Source organism: Saccopteryx bilineata, chromosome 3, assembly GCF_036850765.1.
Source record: "Saccopteryx bilineata isolate mSacBil1 chromosome 3, mSacBil1_pri_phased_curated, whole genome shotgun sequence".
NCBI lineage: Eukaryota > Metazoa > Chordata > Mammalia > Chiroptera > Emballonuridae > Saccopteryx > Saccopteryx bilineata.
In genome coordinates, this window is record NC_089492.1 from 67,417,963 (window position 1) to 67,432,430 (window position 14,468).

The 14,468-nt window shown below is 38.8% G+C and overlaps 1 protein-coding gene across 1 annotated transcript in view; it reads right to left on the reverse strand.

Annotated features, from left to right (window-relative positions):
• SLCO5A1 (solute carrier organic anion transporter family member 5A1) overlaps positions 1-14,468 on the reverse strand; it is a 154,348-nt gene that overhangs the window by 20,820 nt on the left and 119,060 nt on the right. The window contains exon 6 of the mRNA XM_066266281.1: positions 12,560-12,758. Within this exon, the coding sequence (XP_066122378.1) occupies positions 12,560-12,758 (199 nt within the window). The remainder of the gene's footprint in view (positions 1-12,559; positions 12,759-14,468) is intronic.

Below are 14,468 nucleotides of genomic sequence, written 5' to 3' on the forward strand. Positions count from 1 at the left end.
ACCAAATTTTTATTGGATAATGCACAATGTACTTGGGTCATTGTGAGGTCAGGAAGTAAACTTCCCTCTTTTTAATCAAGTAGTCAGCTAGCTAATTGCAGAAACCCTTTTGACAAAGAAGATGGCTAAAAGAAAAAAAGATGAGGAGTATCATACTTTTCAGCAGGAATGGACAGAGGAATTTGCCTTTGTGGAGAGAGCAGGTTCTGCAGTGTGTCTAATATGCAATGATAAAATTGCATCAATAAAACAGTCAAATATAAAGCGGCACTCCAACACATGCCATCCTACATTTGCATCGAAATATCCAGCGGGGGACAGTAGGAAGAAAGCATGTCAAGAGCTACTGTGCAGAGTGCAAGCTAGTCAGCAGCAACTCCGTGTTTGGACCCAACAAGGTGACTGGAATTCGGCTAGCTTTGCTGGTGCTTTAGCAATTGTGAGAAACAGAAAGCCATTCACAGACGGGGAGTATGCTAAACCATTCATGCTTGATGTTGCCAATGAACTTTTTGACGACTTTTCGGATAAAGACAAGACAAACGAATAAAAGACATGCCTCTGTAGGCAAGAACTGTCCATGATTATACCATCATGATGGCAAATCAAATTGAGGCAACACAAGTGGAGGACATAAATGCAGCACTACTCTTTTCTCTCGCTTTGGATGAGTCAACAGATATAAGCCATTTATTCCAGTTCAGCGTGATTGCAAGGTATGCTGTTGGTGACACACTACATGAGTAAAGTCTTGCTGTTTTGCCTATGAAAGAGACAACAAGAGGGGAGGATTTATTCAAGTCTTTCACTGAGTTCGCTAAAGAAAAAAATCTACTGATGGATAAACTTATTTCGGTGTGTACTGATGGTGCTCCATGCATGGTGGTGAAATACAGGATTCGTAGCGCTTCTTCTGTGAACATGAAAAGAGACATCCTAAATTTTCACTGCATCCTACATCAGGAGGCGCTCTGTGCTCAGATGTGTGGCAAACAGCTTGGTGAGGTGATGTCACTGGTCATTCAGGTGATCAACTTTATTGTTGCCCGAGCTTTAAATGATCGCCAGTTTAAAACACTGCTGGATGAAGTTGGGAATAATTATCCTGGTCTGCTTCTGCACAGCAATGTGCGTTGGTTGTCAAGAGGGAAGGTGCTCAGCCGTTTCCTGGCTTGTCTGAGTGAAATCCAGACTTGAAATGAAAAACGTCGAGCATCCTGAGTTAGCTAACACTAAGTGGCTCCTGAAGTTCTACTATCTCGTGGACATGACTGAACATCTGAACCAGCTCAATGTGAAAATGCAGGCATTGGAAATACAGTCTTATCCCTTCAACAAGCAGTGTTTGCATTTGAAAACAAGCTGGAACTCTTCATCACCGACATTGAAACAGGTCGTTTACTACACTTTGAAAAACTGGGAGAGTTTAAAGATGCATGCACAGCAAGTGACCCTGCTCAACATCTTGATCTCCAGCAGCTAGTGAGCTTCACATCTAATCTCCTGCAGTCATTCAAAGCGTGCTTTGGAGAATTTCATGAGTGCACTCATCTTTTTAAGTTCATCACCCACCCACACGAGAGTGCAGTGGACAGCGCCAACCTGAGTTACATCCCCAATGTCTCCATTAGAGATTTTGAGCTACAAACTGCTGACCTGAAGGCCTCAGACATGTGGGTGAATAAGTTCAAGTCACTGAATGAAGATTTGGAAAGACTTGCACGACAACAAGCAGAGTTGGCGAGCAAACACAAGTGGGGAGAAATGAAAAAACTTCAACCCACGGACCAGCTGATTGTCAAAACTTGGAACACGCTTCCCATCACATACCACACACTGCAGCGTGTGAGTATTGCTGTACTGACAATGTTTGGCTCTACGTATGCATGTGAACAGTCTTTCTCACATCTAAAGAACATTAAGACCAACCTACGATCACATTTAATGAATGGAAGTCTCAACACCTGCATGAAGCTTAACCTCACCACATATCAACCAAACTACAAAGCCATCAGCAAAACCATGCAGCACCAGAAGTCGCATTAATGGTAAGAAGTACTTTATTCATCATTGGTTAGCAATAGCATAACAACGTTATTAAAAAGAATTCAGAGATTTATTGTACTTTAAAAGTGTTGGTCTTACATAAAATGCACACATTTACTTGTATTTAGTGTTAAACATATTGTATCTCTCATGGAATTACATTTTAAAATATGTGGCGTTCATGGCTCTATCGGCCAAAAAGCTTCCCAACCCCTGTTTTATAATATAAAACTCCTCTGTGAATCAAAAGAAAACAGAGTGTTTGTTACTACAGAACCAAAAACGAGGCACTCAAGTCTGTCCAGTACAGATCTAACGAACCCCCATGTACTCAAGAAATAAAAGATAAGGTTCCCAGAGCTCTCAGAGAAGAGTTTTCTGTCTTCTTTTGGCAAGGATGTAGAAAATCAATGCTCTTATCCATTGCTGGTGAGGGTACAAATTGGTACACCAGGGAGGCAATTTGGCCAAATTTATTGCAAGCTCACTTCAGGGAATTTCTCCTACAAATACACACCACAGAGAGAAGTGATATGTGCATGAGGTTATTTATTACAGCATTGTGTTAATAATTAAAGTTTAGAAATAACCCAATTGCCCATCAAATGCTGACTGATTGAATTAGAAAACAGAATTAAATACAATGTGATTAAGAATAGTATTAAGGTGCCTGACCAGGCAATGGCGCAGTGGATAGAGCATCAGACTGGGATGCAGAGGACCCAGGTTTGAGACCCTGAGGTCACCAGCTTGTGCACAGGCTCATCTGGTTTGAGCAAAGCTCACCAGCTTGGATCCAACATTGCTGGCTCGAGCAAGGGGTTACTCGGTCTGCTGAAGGCCCACGGTCAAGGCACATATGAGAAAGCAATTAATGAACAACTAAGGTGTCGCAAGGAAAAACTAATGACTGATGCTTCTCATCTCTCTCCATTCCTGTCTGTCTGTTCCTATCTATCCCTCTCTCTCTCTCTCTCTCTGTTAAAAAAAAAAAAAAGAGGGCGACCTCAGCATTTTCAGGTCGATGCTTTATCCACTGCGCCACCACAGTAACTGCCGAGAGATGACGTCAGAGTAATGGCGGAGTAGGAAGCGATACCGATAAATCTCCCCCAAAACTCAACAAGATCTTCAACCAGAAACAGAAAAACCTATACTTGGAGCTTCCAGATTCTTCGCAATACACCCAAAGGTATGATTGAGTGAAAAATTGGCTAAATATATAACCAAACCCCGAAGGAAATAGGGAGTAAGAAATGCTCCGCCTTCCTCACTAACCTAAACAGGGCGGCTTTTTCTGGTAACTGTGAATATAGAAACTGAGGCGGGCAAAGGGGGTGAATAGATCCAGGCCGCCGCAGCAAAAACGGCCGAACCAGGCTGTGGCTCAGAGATCCAAGCCGAGGAAAATCTGATCCTGTGGCAACCGGGCAATACAAGCTAACACTCGCGCCAAACCCAAACAAAGAAAGACAAGCGGAACGGCCATTTTACCCGGTCTCCTGGTCGGTGCGCAGTTAGTGGAAGAGAGATTTCTTCCTAAGCCGCGGAAGTGGGTACCCGTGTTGCCCCACGGAGAGGCAGGGTCAGAGGCCTTTCTGTGGGCTGAGGGCAGAGTCTCTGGGCAGCCCCAGCGCCCTGGGAAAGCCACGCACGGGAGGGAGTGAGAACTAATCCCAACGGTGGAGATTTTCCGTGCTGGAGGCTGTTTCACTCAGAGCGAAACGCGGCCGGCCTCATATCCTGGTTTGCGCGCGCAGATAAGGAGTGAGCGATTCCTCCGAGTGCCTCGGCAGTGCGCGCCCGTGTTATCGCACAGAGGGGCAGAGTCAGGGGCCTTTGTGTGGGCCAAAGCGGAATCTCGGGCCGCCCCAGCGCCTTGCAAAAGCCGCGCACGGGGACGGAGCGAGACTCAATTCCAACGCTGCAACTTTTCCCTGCGGTTGGGGGTTTCACTCAGAGCATGAGACTGCTGGCCGGATATCCTGGTTGCAGACAGTGAGTGAGAGTTTCCTCCAAGCGCCCCGGAAGTGGGCGCCCGCTTGTGTTACCGGATAGAGTGGCAGAGCCAGAGGTCTTCGAGTGGGCGGAAAGCCCGCCTGATTATGCTAGCAGCTCTGACTGACTGAGCCTTACCCAGAGCCCTGTGCTGAGTGGAAATAGAGTGGGGAGTTGCCAGCAATTTGAGCCTCTTACTATCCAGGCAGAGGCAGCAGCAACCCCATACCTGGACTATCAGGCTACTGATTGAGGAAGGAAAGACTAGGAGAAAGGCTCCAGGAACACGAACTCTCTCACTGTCGGAGCCTATAAATGCTAATGAGCCTCGACTCCCAACGAGAATAAAGCACAATACATGACATTGCCATAGAGACTTATCAACTGCAAACCTCTACCTGAGCGTGCAAAAGGGGCAGAACCCGGGGTACAGAGTCACCGACCAGGAAGAGGGAGAGAAAAGAAAAAGCAAGAAGATAACCTCTCAAAATCAAGAATAATCTGCAGACTTTATAACCTATCCCATTTTATTATATTTGTTCGTTTGTTTCTATTATCTTCATTCTTGAGACTTTTTTTTCCTCCTCCAATTTGGCCGATTAACTCTCTACCGGTCTTACTCTCTCCTCTCCCTGAACTACACTACCCATAAGTGTTACATCTCTCATTATCATTTCTCTTCTCTTCCTTTCTCTCTATGAGGGTTGCACTCCAAAACCTTAACTCTCTCTCTCTCTCTCCTTTCTTTTTTCTTCTTTTAGTGGTTCCCTCTTTTTTTCTCTCTCTCTCTTTCTTTTCTCCCTCTATATTAGTTTCTTCCTTTCTCCTTTACATCTCCTCTCATTCAAACCTCAATAACAAACAAATTATCTTATCTGGGACTCAAACCTATGTTTGTGGCATTTTGGGGGGTTTTTACTTCACCTTTTTAACTCACTAGCAGTGCTCCCATCCCTGGCTCTCCATATTATCTAGTTCTTGTTCCACTAAATACAATAGTAAGTTTTTAATTTGTCCCCCCATTTTTCCATTTTCCTCTTATTCCTCTCATCATAACTCTTAGAAAACCAACACCTAAAAGCAAATCATTTTATTCTTGACCCAAATTTTTTCCTTATTTGCTTTTTGTGGGTCCATACCCAATTTTTTTTTTTTTTTCCCTTTTTTTTTTTTTTTTTTTTTTTCTTTCTCTCTTTTTTGCCCCTTTATTACTTTTCCCCAATTCAGGCCCTCCATCACAGGCATTGTTTGTTATAACTCACAGTCCACCACAAGATTTTCTCAAGAAAGAGGGGAGAGGAGAGGAGAGGAAAAAAAGCGGGGGGGATAATTTCCTTTTTTAAAAAATTTTTATTTTATTTTATTTTTCTTTATTTCATTATTAATTTTTTTTAAAAAAACAACTCTTTTCGATTTGTTATTTTTTTATTTTTTTTAACTTTTTATTCTTTATTAAATCTCATTAATACTATCAACAAAACCACCCTCAGATGCCATTAAGGAAGAGAAAATCAAATATCATGGATACAAAAGAAAGAGAGGTAACACAGCTAGATGAGGAAAAATCTATGGAGAAAAAATTTAATATATTGGAAACCTTGGAGCTAAATGACAGAGAATTCAAGATAGAAATCCTAAAAATCCTCCGAGATATACAAGAAAACACAGAAAGGCAATATAGGGAGCTCAGAAAACAACTCCATGAACACAAAGAATATATGTCCAAGGAAATTGAAACTATAAAAACAAATCAAACAGAGATGAAAAACTCAATTCACGAGCTGAAAAACGAAGTAACAAGCTTAGCTAATAGAACAGGTCAGATAGAAGAGAGGATTAGTGAAATAGAAGACAAGCAACTTGAGGCACAACAGAGAGAAGAAGAAAGAGACTCAAAAATTTAAAAAAATGAGATAGCCCTACAAGAATTATCTGACTCCATCAAAAAGAATAACATAAGAATAATAGGTATATCAGAGGGAGAAGAGAGAGAAAATGGAATGGAGAACATACTTAAACAAATAATTGATGAGAACTTCCCAAGCCTGTGGAAAGAACTAAAGCCTCAAGTTCAAGAAGCAAACAGAACTCCAAGTTTTCTTAACCCCAACAAACCTACTCCAAGGCATATCATAATGAAATTGACACAAACCAACAGCAAAGAAAAAATTCTCAAGGCAGCCAGGGAAAAGAAGAATACAACATATAAAGGAAGGCCCATTAGATTATCATCAGATTTCTCAGCAGAAACTCTACAAGCTAGAAGAGAGTGGACCCCAATATTTAAAGTCCTGAAAGAGAGGAACTTTCAGCCACGAATACTATACCCATCAAAGCTATCCTTCAAATACAAAGGAGAAATAAAAACATTCACAGATACAGAAAAGATGAGGGAATTTATCATCAGAAAACCCCCACTCCAGGAATTACTAAAGGGGGTTCTCCAATCAGATACAAAGAACAAAAAAAAAAAACAGAGCCACAAGTAAAAGCTCCAAGAAGAACACAATAAAACCAAATTTAAACTGTGACAACAACAAAAAGAAAGAGGGGGAGAAGACGGAGATTAACAGTAGCAAAGGACGATGGAGTGCAAAAGTACTCACAAAATAGTTCGCTACAATGAACAGGGTAGGGACCCTTTTCATTACTCAAAGGTAACCACCATTGAAAAAACCACCACAGAAGCACATGAGATAAAAAAGATAGCAACAGAGGAAAGATGTATGGAATACAACCAAATAAAAACAAAAGATAGAAAAACGAAAGAGAAGGATCAAACAAGACACAAAACTAACAGAAAGCAAGATATAAAATGGCAATAGGGAACTCACAAGTATCAATAATTACACTAAATGTAAATGGATTAAACTCACCAATAAAAAGGCACAGAGTAGCAGAATGGATTAAAAAAGAAAATCCAACTGTATGCTGCCTACAGGAAACTCATCTAAGTAACAAGGATAAAAACAAATTCAAAGTGAAAGGCTGGAGAACAATACTCCAAGCAAATAACATCCAAAAAAAAGCAGGTGTAGCAATACTCATATCGGATAATGCTGACTACAAGACAGGAAAAGTACTTAGAGACAAAAATGGCCATTTCATAATGGCTAAGGGGACACTGAATCAAGAAGACATAACAATTCTTAATATATATGCACCAAACCAAGGAGCACCAAAATATATAAGACAGCTACTTATTGATCTTAAAACAAAAACTGACAAAAATACAATCATACTTGGAGACCTCAATACACCGCTGACGGCTCTAGATCGGTCATCCAAACAGAGAATCAACAAAGACATAGTGGCCTTAAACAAAACACTAGAGCACCTGGATATGATAGACATCTACAGGACATTTCATCCCAAAGTGACTGAGTATACATTTTTCTCCAGTGTACATGGATCATTCTCAAGAATTGACCATATGTTGGGCCACAAAAACAATATCAGCAAATTCAGAAAAATTGAAGTTGTACCAAGCATATTTTCTGATCATAAAGCCTTGAAACTAGAATTCAACTGCAAAAAAGAGGAAAAAAATCCCACAAAAATGTGGAAACTAAACAACATACTTTTAAAAAATGAATGGGTCAAAGAAGAAATAAGTGCAGAGATCAAAAGATATATACAGACTAATGAAAATGACAATACGACATATCAGAATCTATGGGATGCAGCAAAAGCAGTGATAAGAGGGAAGTTCATATCGCTTCAGGCATATATGAACAAACAAGAGAGAGCCCAAGTGAACCACTTAACTTCCCACCTTAAGGAACTAGAAAAAGAAGAACAAAGACAACCCAAAACCAGCCGAAGAAAGGAGATAATAAAAATCAGAGCAGAAATAAATGAATTAGAGAACAGAAAAACTATAGAAAAAATTAATAGAACAAGGAGCTGGTTCTTTGAAAAGATCAACAAAATTGACAAACCCTTGGCAAGACTTACCAAGGAAAAAAGAGAAAGAACTCATATAAACAAAATCCAAAATGAAAGAGGAGAAATCACCACGGACACCGTAGATATACAAAGAATTATTGTAGAATACTATGAAAAACTTTATGCCACTAAATTCAACAACCTAGAAGAAATGGATAAATTTCTAGAAAAATACAACCTTCCTAGACTGAGTCAAGAAGAAGCAGAAAGCCTAAACAGACCTATCAGTAGAGAAGAAATAGAAAAAAACCATTAAAAACCTCCCCAAAAATAAAAGTCCAGGCCCTGATGGCTATACCAGCGAATTTTATCAAACATTCAAAGAAGACTTGGTTCCTATTCTACTCAAAGTCTTCCAAAAAATTGAAGAAGAAGCAATACTTCCAAACACATTTTATGAGGCCAACATAACCCTCATACCAAAACCAGGCAAGGATGGCACAAAAAAAGAAAACTACAGACCAATATCTCTAATGAATACAGATGCTAAAATACTAAACAAAATACTAGCAAATCGAATACAACAACATATTAAAAAAATAATACATCATGATCAAGTAGGATTCATCCCAGAATCTCAAGGATGGTTCAACATACGTAAAACGGTTAATGTAATACACCATATCAACAAAACAAAGAACAAAAACCACATGATCTTATCAATAGACGCAGAAAAGGCTTTCGATAAAATACAACACAATTTTATGTTTAAGACTCTCAACAAAATGGGTATAGAAGGAAAATATCTCAACATGATAAAGGCCATATATGATAAACCATCAGCTAACGTCATATTAAATGGCACTAAACTGAAGGCTTTCCCCCTTAAATCAGGAACAAGACAGGGTTGTCCACTCTCTCCACTCTTATTTAATGTGGTACTAGAGGTTCTAGCCAGAGCAATCAGACAAGACAAAGAAATAAAAGGCATCCATATCGGAAAAGAAGAAGTAAAGGTATCACTTTTTGCAGATGATATGATCCTATACATCGAAAACCCCAAAGAATCCACAAAAAGACTACTAGAAACAATAAGCCAATACAGTAAGGTCGCAGGATACAAAATTAACATACAGAAGTCAATAGCCTTTCTATATGCCAACAATGAAACAACTGAGAAGGAACTCAAAAGAATAATCCCCTTCACGATTGCAACAAAAAAAATAAAATACTTAGGAATAAACATAACAAAGAATGTAAAGGACTTATATAATGAAAACTATAAACCATTGTTAAGGGAAATCGAAAAAGATATAATGAGATGGAAGAATATACCTTGTTCTTGGCTAGGAAGAATAAATATAATCAAGATGGCTATATTACCCAAAGCAATATACAAATTTAATGCAATTCCCATCAAAATTCCAATGACATTTTTTAAAGAAATAGAGCAAAAAATCATCAGATTTATATGGAACTATAAAAAACCCCGAATAGCCAAAGCAATCCTAAAGAAAAAGAATGAAGCTGGGGGCATAACAATACCTGACTTCAAACTCTATTATAGGGCCACGACAATCAAAACAGCATGGTATTGGCAGAAAAATAGACACTCAGACCAATGGAACAGAATAGAAAGTCCAGAAATAAAACCACATATATATAGTCAAATAATTTTTGATAAAGGGGCCAACAACACACAATGGAGAAAAGAAAGCCTCTTCAATAAATGGTGCTGGGAAAACTGGAAAGCCACATGCAAAAGAATGAAACTGGACTACAGTCTCTCCCCCTGTACAAAAATTAACTCAAAATGGATCAAAGATCTAAACATAAGACCTGAAACAATTAAGTACATAGAAGAAGACATAGGTACTCAACTCATGGACCTGGGTTTTAAAGAGCATTTTATGAATTTGACTCCAATGGCAAGAGAAGTGAAGGCAAAAATGAATGAATGGGACTACATCAGACTAAGAAGTTTTTGCTCAGCAAGGGAAACTGATAACAAAATAAACAGAAAGCCAACTAAATGGGAAATGATATTTTCAAACAACAGCTCAGATAAGGGCCTAATATCCAAAATATACAAAGAACTCATAAAACTCAACAACAAACAAACAAACAATCCAATAAAAAAATGGGAAGAGGATATGAATAGACACTTCTCCCAGGAAGAAATACAAATGGCCAACAGATATATGAAAAGATGCTCATCTTCTTTAGCTATTAGAGAAATGCAAATCAAAACGGCAATGAGATACCACCTCACACCTGTTCGATTAGCTGTTATTAGCAAGTCAGGTAATAGCAAATGTTGGAGAGGCTGTGGAGAAAAAGGAACCCTCATCCACTGTTGGTGGGAATGTAAAGTAGTACAACCATTATGGAAGAAAGTATGGTGGTTCCTCAAAAAACTGCAAATAGAACTACCTTATGACCCAGCAATCCCTCTACTGGGTATATATCCCCAAAACTCAGAAACATTGATACGTAAAGACACATGCAGCCCCATGTTTATTGCAGCATTGTTCACAGTGGCCAGGACATGGAAACAACCAAAAAGCCCATCAATAGATGACTGGATAAAGAAGATGTGGCACATATACACTATGGAATACTACTCAGCCATAAGAAATGATGACATCGGAACATTTATAGCAAAATGGTGGGATCTTGATAACATGATACGAAGCGAAATAAGTAAATCAGAAAAAAACAGGAACTGTATTATTCCATACGTAGGTGGGACATAATAGTGAAACTAAGAGACATTGATAAGAGTGTGGTGGTTACGGGGGGGAGGGGGGAATGGGAGAGGGATAGGGGGTGGGAGGGGCACAAAGGAAACAAGATAGAAGCTGACAGAGGACAATCTGACTTTGGGTGGTGGGTATGCAACATAATTGAACGACAAGATAACCTGGACTTGTTATCTTTGAATATATGTATCCTGATTTATTGATGTCACCCCATTAAAAAAATAAAATTATAAAATAAAAATAAAAAAAAAAAATAAAAAAAAAAATAAAAAAAGAATAGTAATTAAGGGCATGAGATCTATAAATTGCCTAGGATTAAGTTTGGGGTTAAGTCCCAAGTAATATGCAGCACAGTTGCCCTGGGTCAAAAAATCCTCCAGTTAAATTTTTAGGGATTTTGTCAACTGCTTGTTTAGCACAGCTGTTATTAAAAATTAAATTTATAAACCTACTTTTAAATAAATGACACTAAAAAAAGTAAATACAGGAATTCATCACCTCCTAATTATTTTACTTGACTTTACTATGGTCTGTGCACTCAACCAGGCTCTGTAAGTCTATCACGTCTGTGTGATGGAGATATCATACCACAGTGTGTGACTGGCATCCTCCTAACTTGGCATGTTGGTAGCCTGAAATCAGACACGGTAGAAATAACTACATACACCCTAATTTGGCAAGTGCTACAGATTGAGTTTTTGGGTCGGTTTGTTTTTTTTTGAGACATTTGTTACATATTTATTATCACATCACACACACACACACACACACACACACACACACACACGTTCAGTACCTCAATTTTGCCATCTGTAAAATTAGGAGAATAATAGCACCTACCTGATCAGGTTGTTGCGAGGATGATGGAGTTGTTATACATAAAACACTCAGAAGAAATGCTTGGCGTACAATAGAGTCAATATAAAGGTTGGCTAGGTTTCAACGTATTGTTACTGATAATAGAAGATCTCCAAGTTATATCTTAACATTTAAAAGAAACGCACAGCAAATTGTGCATAGAATGCTATCTTTTGGATATGAAACAGGGAGAACTGAAAAAACATATTCATGGTCTCTTATCTGAAGACCTCCTGGAAGCACACACAGCAAATGAATTGAAGACACTGGTGTGCTGTGCTTGGAGAAATGGAATGGAGGACGCAGTAAGAGCTAGGCCGCTATATTGTGAATTTCGTTTTTAAACTATGTCAATGTACCATCTATTCAAACATCACATTTAAAAATAAGAAAGAACAGTTTCATGTACTCAACAAGCATTTCCTCTTCATCTGCTGTAATCAAAATGCTATGGGAGCCTGACCAGTCAGTGGCGCAGTGGATAGAACGTCGGACTGGGATGCGGAGGACCCAGGTTCAAGACCCCAAGGTTGTCAGCTTGAGCGCGGGCTCATCTGGTTTGAGCAAAGCTTGGACCCAAGGTCGCTGGCTTGAGCAAGGGGTTACTCAGTCGCTGAAGGCCCATGGTCAAGGCACGTGTGAGAGAGCAATCAATGAGCAACTAAGGTGTCACAACGAAAAACTGATGATTGATGCTTCTCATCTCTCTCCGTTCCTGTCTGTCTGTCCCTGTCTATCCCTTTCTCTGACTCTCTCTCTCTGTCTCTGAAAAAAAAAAATAATAATAATAATAATAAATCTTTAAAAAAAATGCTATGGGAGGGTCAAACAAGTCACAGGCTCCAGAGAGACGTGGCCTCTGCCCTGAGGGAACAAGCTCTACTTGCAAAGGGTAAGTACACAGAGACCAGCAGCGTGGAGAGGAGGAGAGGGCACAAGCCTGCCCTAGACACAAACACTTAAATCATGAGCGTGATGACATGGAATGGCTCTTCCACGATACTTACCCTGTTGTATAAGGGATGTTTATGCCTCCAAGATTAATGCTTTCACATCCGACAATGAACAGGGTGGAAAAGCACAGTAAAGACACACCACTGCAGATCATTGCTAGTTTTGCAGATTCTCTTGCACCAAGTTTCAATTTTTTTATAATGTAGCCTCCCAGGACAATGCCAACACCAGCGCTGGGTACAATAATAACACCTGGAGGGAAGGGAAGGACAGGATTACTTTGGAGTAATGTAGATTATTATTTGTTTTCTAATTCCTCTGTTTCTACATACTTTTTGGTACTAAGGTAAGAAATAAAAATACTATAATTAAAATTGACAGTTATAAAAATAGTCAATGGGACACAGCACAGGGAATATAGTCAATAATACTGTAATAACTATGCACGGCGTCAGATGGGAACCAGACTAATCAGGGTGAGCATTTCATAAATTATAAAAATATCTAATCATATGTTGTACACCTGAAACTAGTATAATATTTATGTAAACTGTAATTAAAATTTTTAATTTTTAAAAAAGAAAACCATTTAAATACTGTATTAATAAATTTTTACTGTGTGTGATTATATAATATAATTTATTTTCAACATATACAACCAACAAAGGATTCATTTCCAGAGTATATTTTTAAAAACTTTTACAAAGCAATAAAATAAAGACAAGTAACCCATTAGAAAAGTAAGAATAACTTGAATGGGCCCTTCACTAAAGAGAAAATCCACTCTGGCCAGGTAGCTCAGTTAGTTAGAGCATCATCCCAATATGCCAAGGTTGCAGGTTCAATCCCTGGCTAGGGGATATACAAGAATCAAACAATAATTGCATTAATAAGTAGAACAACAAATCGATGTTTCTCTCTCTTTTGTCTCTCTTTCTCTTTCTCCTTCCTGTCTCTCTAAAATCAATAAATAAAAATTTTTAAAAAAAGTAAATCCAGCTAACCAATAAACACATGAAGGTGCTCGGCCTCATTAGTAAGAAGGAAATAGAAATTTAAACTACAATGAAATACTACTCCACATCAATCATGTCAATAAAAATTTAAAAGTCTGACAGTACCACCAGTTGACAAACACATGAACCAATGGGTACTCTCCAATGAGATATAAGCTGTGATACCTCCTTTGAAAAACCATTTGTTATTACCTGGAAGAGTAGAAGACACGCATACCCTGTGACCGGTAATTCCATTCCTGGGTCTATAACCTGAAGAAACTGACGCACATGGGGACCAAAAGCAGTGTACAAGATATTTGAAGAGACGTAATAGCCAAAAACTGAAAATAAACCAAATGTCCATCAACAGACACGTAATGCAGTAAATTCATATTATGGAATGTCACACCAGCAATGAAAGTCAGAAGCCTAATTACACATAATTGTGTGCATGAATCATACAAACACAGTGTTGAATGAAAGATGCAAAACAAAACGGAACATATGTGTAATGCATTTGTATAAAGTTCAAGAGCAAGTAAAATGAAATTACAGTGTTCAGAAATGCATATACCGGCAGAACAACTTTTGAGAAAACCCAGGATGTAATTGTCATAAAAACCAAGAGAGCAGGGATCTAGAAAGGGCCCATGGGCTCCTGGAGTGCTGAAAATACTCATTCTGTGACCTGGCTGATAGGTACATATGTCTTCACTTCATAATTATTCATTATCTCTGAACTTTGTTGAATGCACCTCTCAGTGCATTACATTTCACAGCAAAAATATTTATAAATAGTAATAGTGCCTGTCCCAAGAATCTTACAATCTAAAAAAAAAAAAAAAAAAAAACAAACAAACAAATTCAGAACACAATAAAGGAATTATACAAAGGGCAAAGAGAACACAGTAAAGAAAGCACCCGAGTTTTCCTTGGGAGAAATCAGGGAGGGCTTCACAGAAGT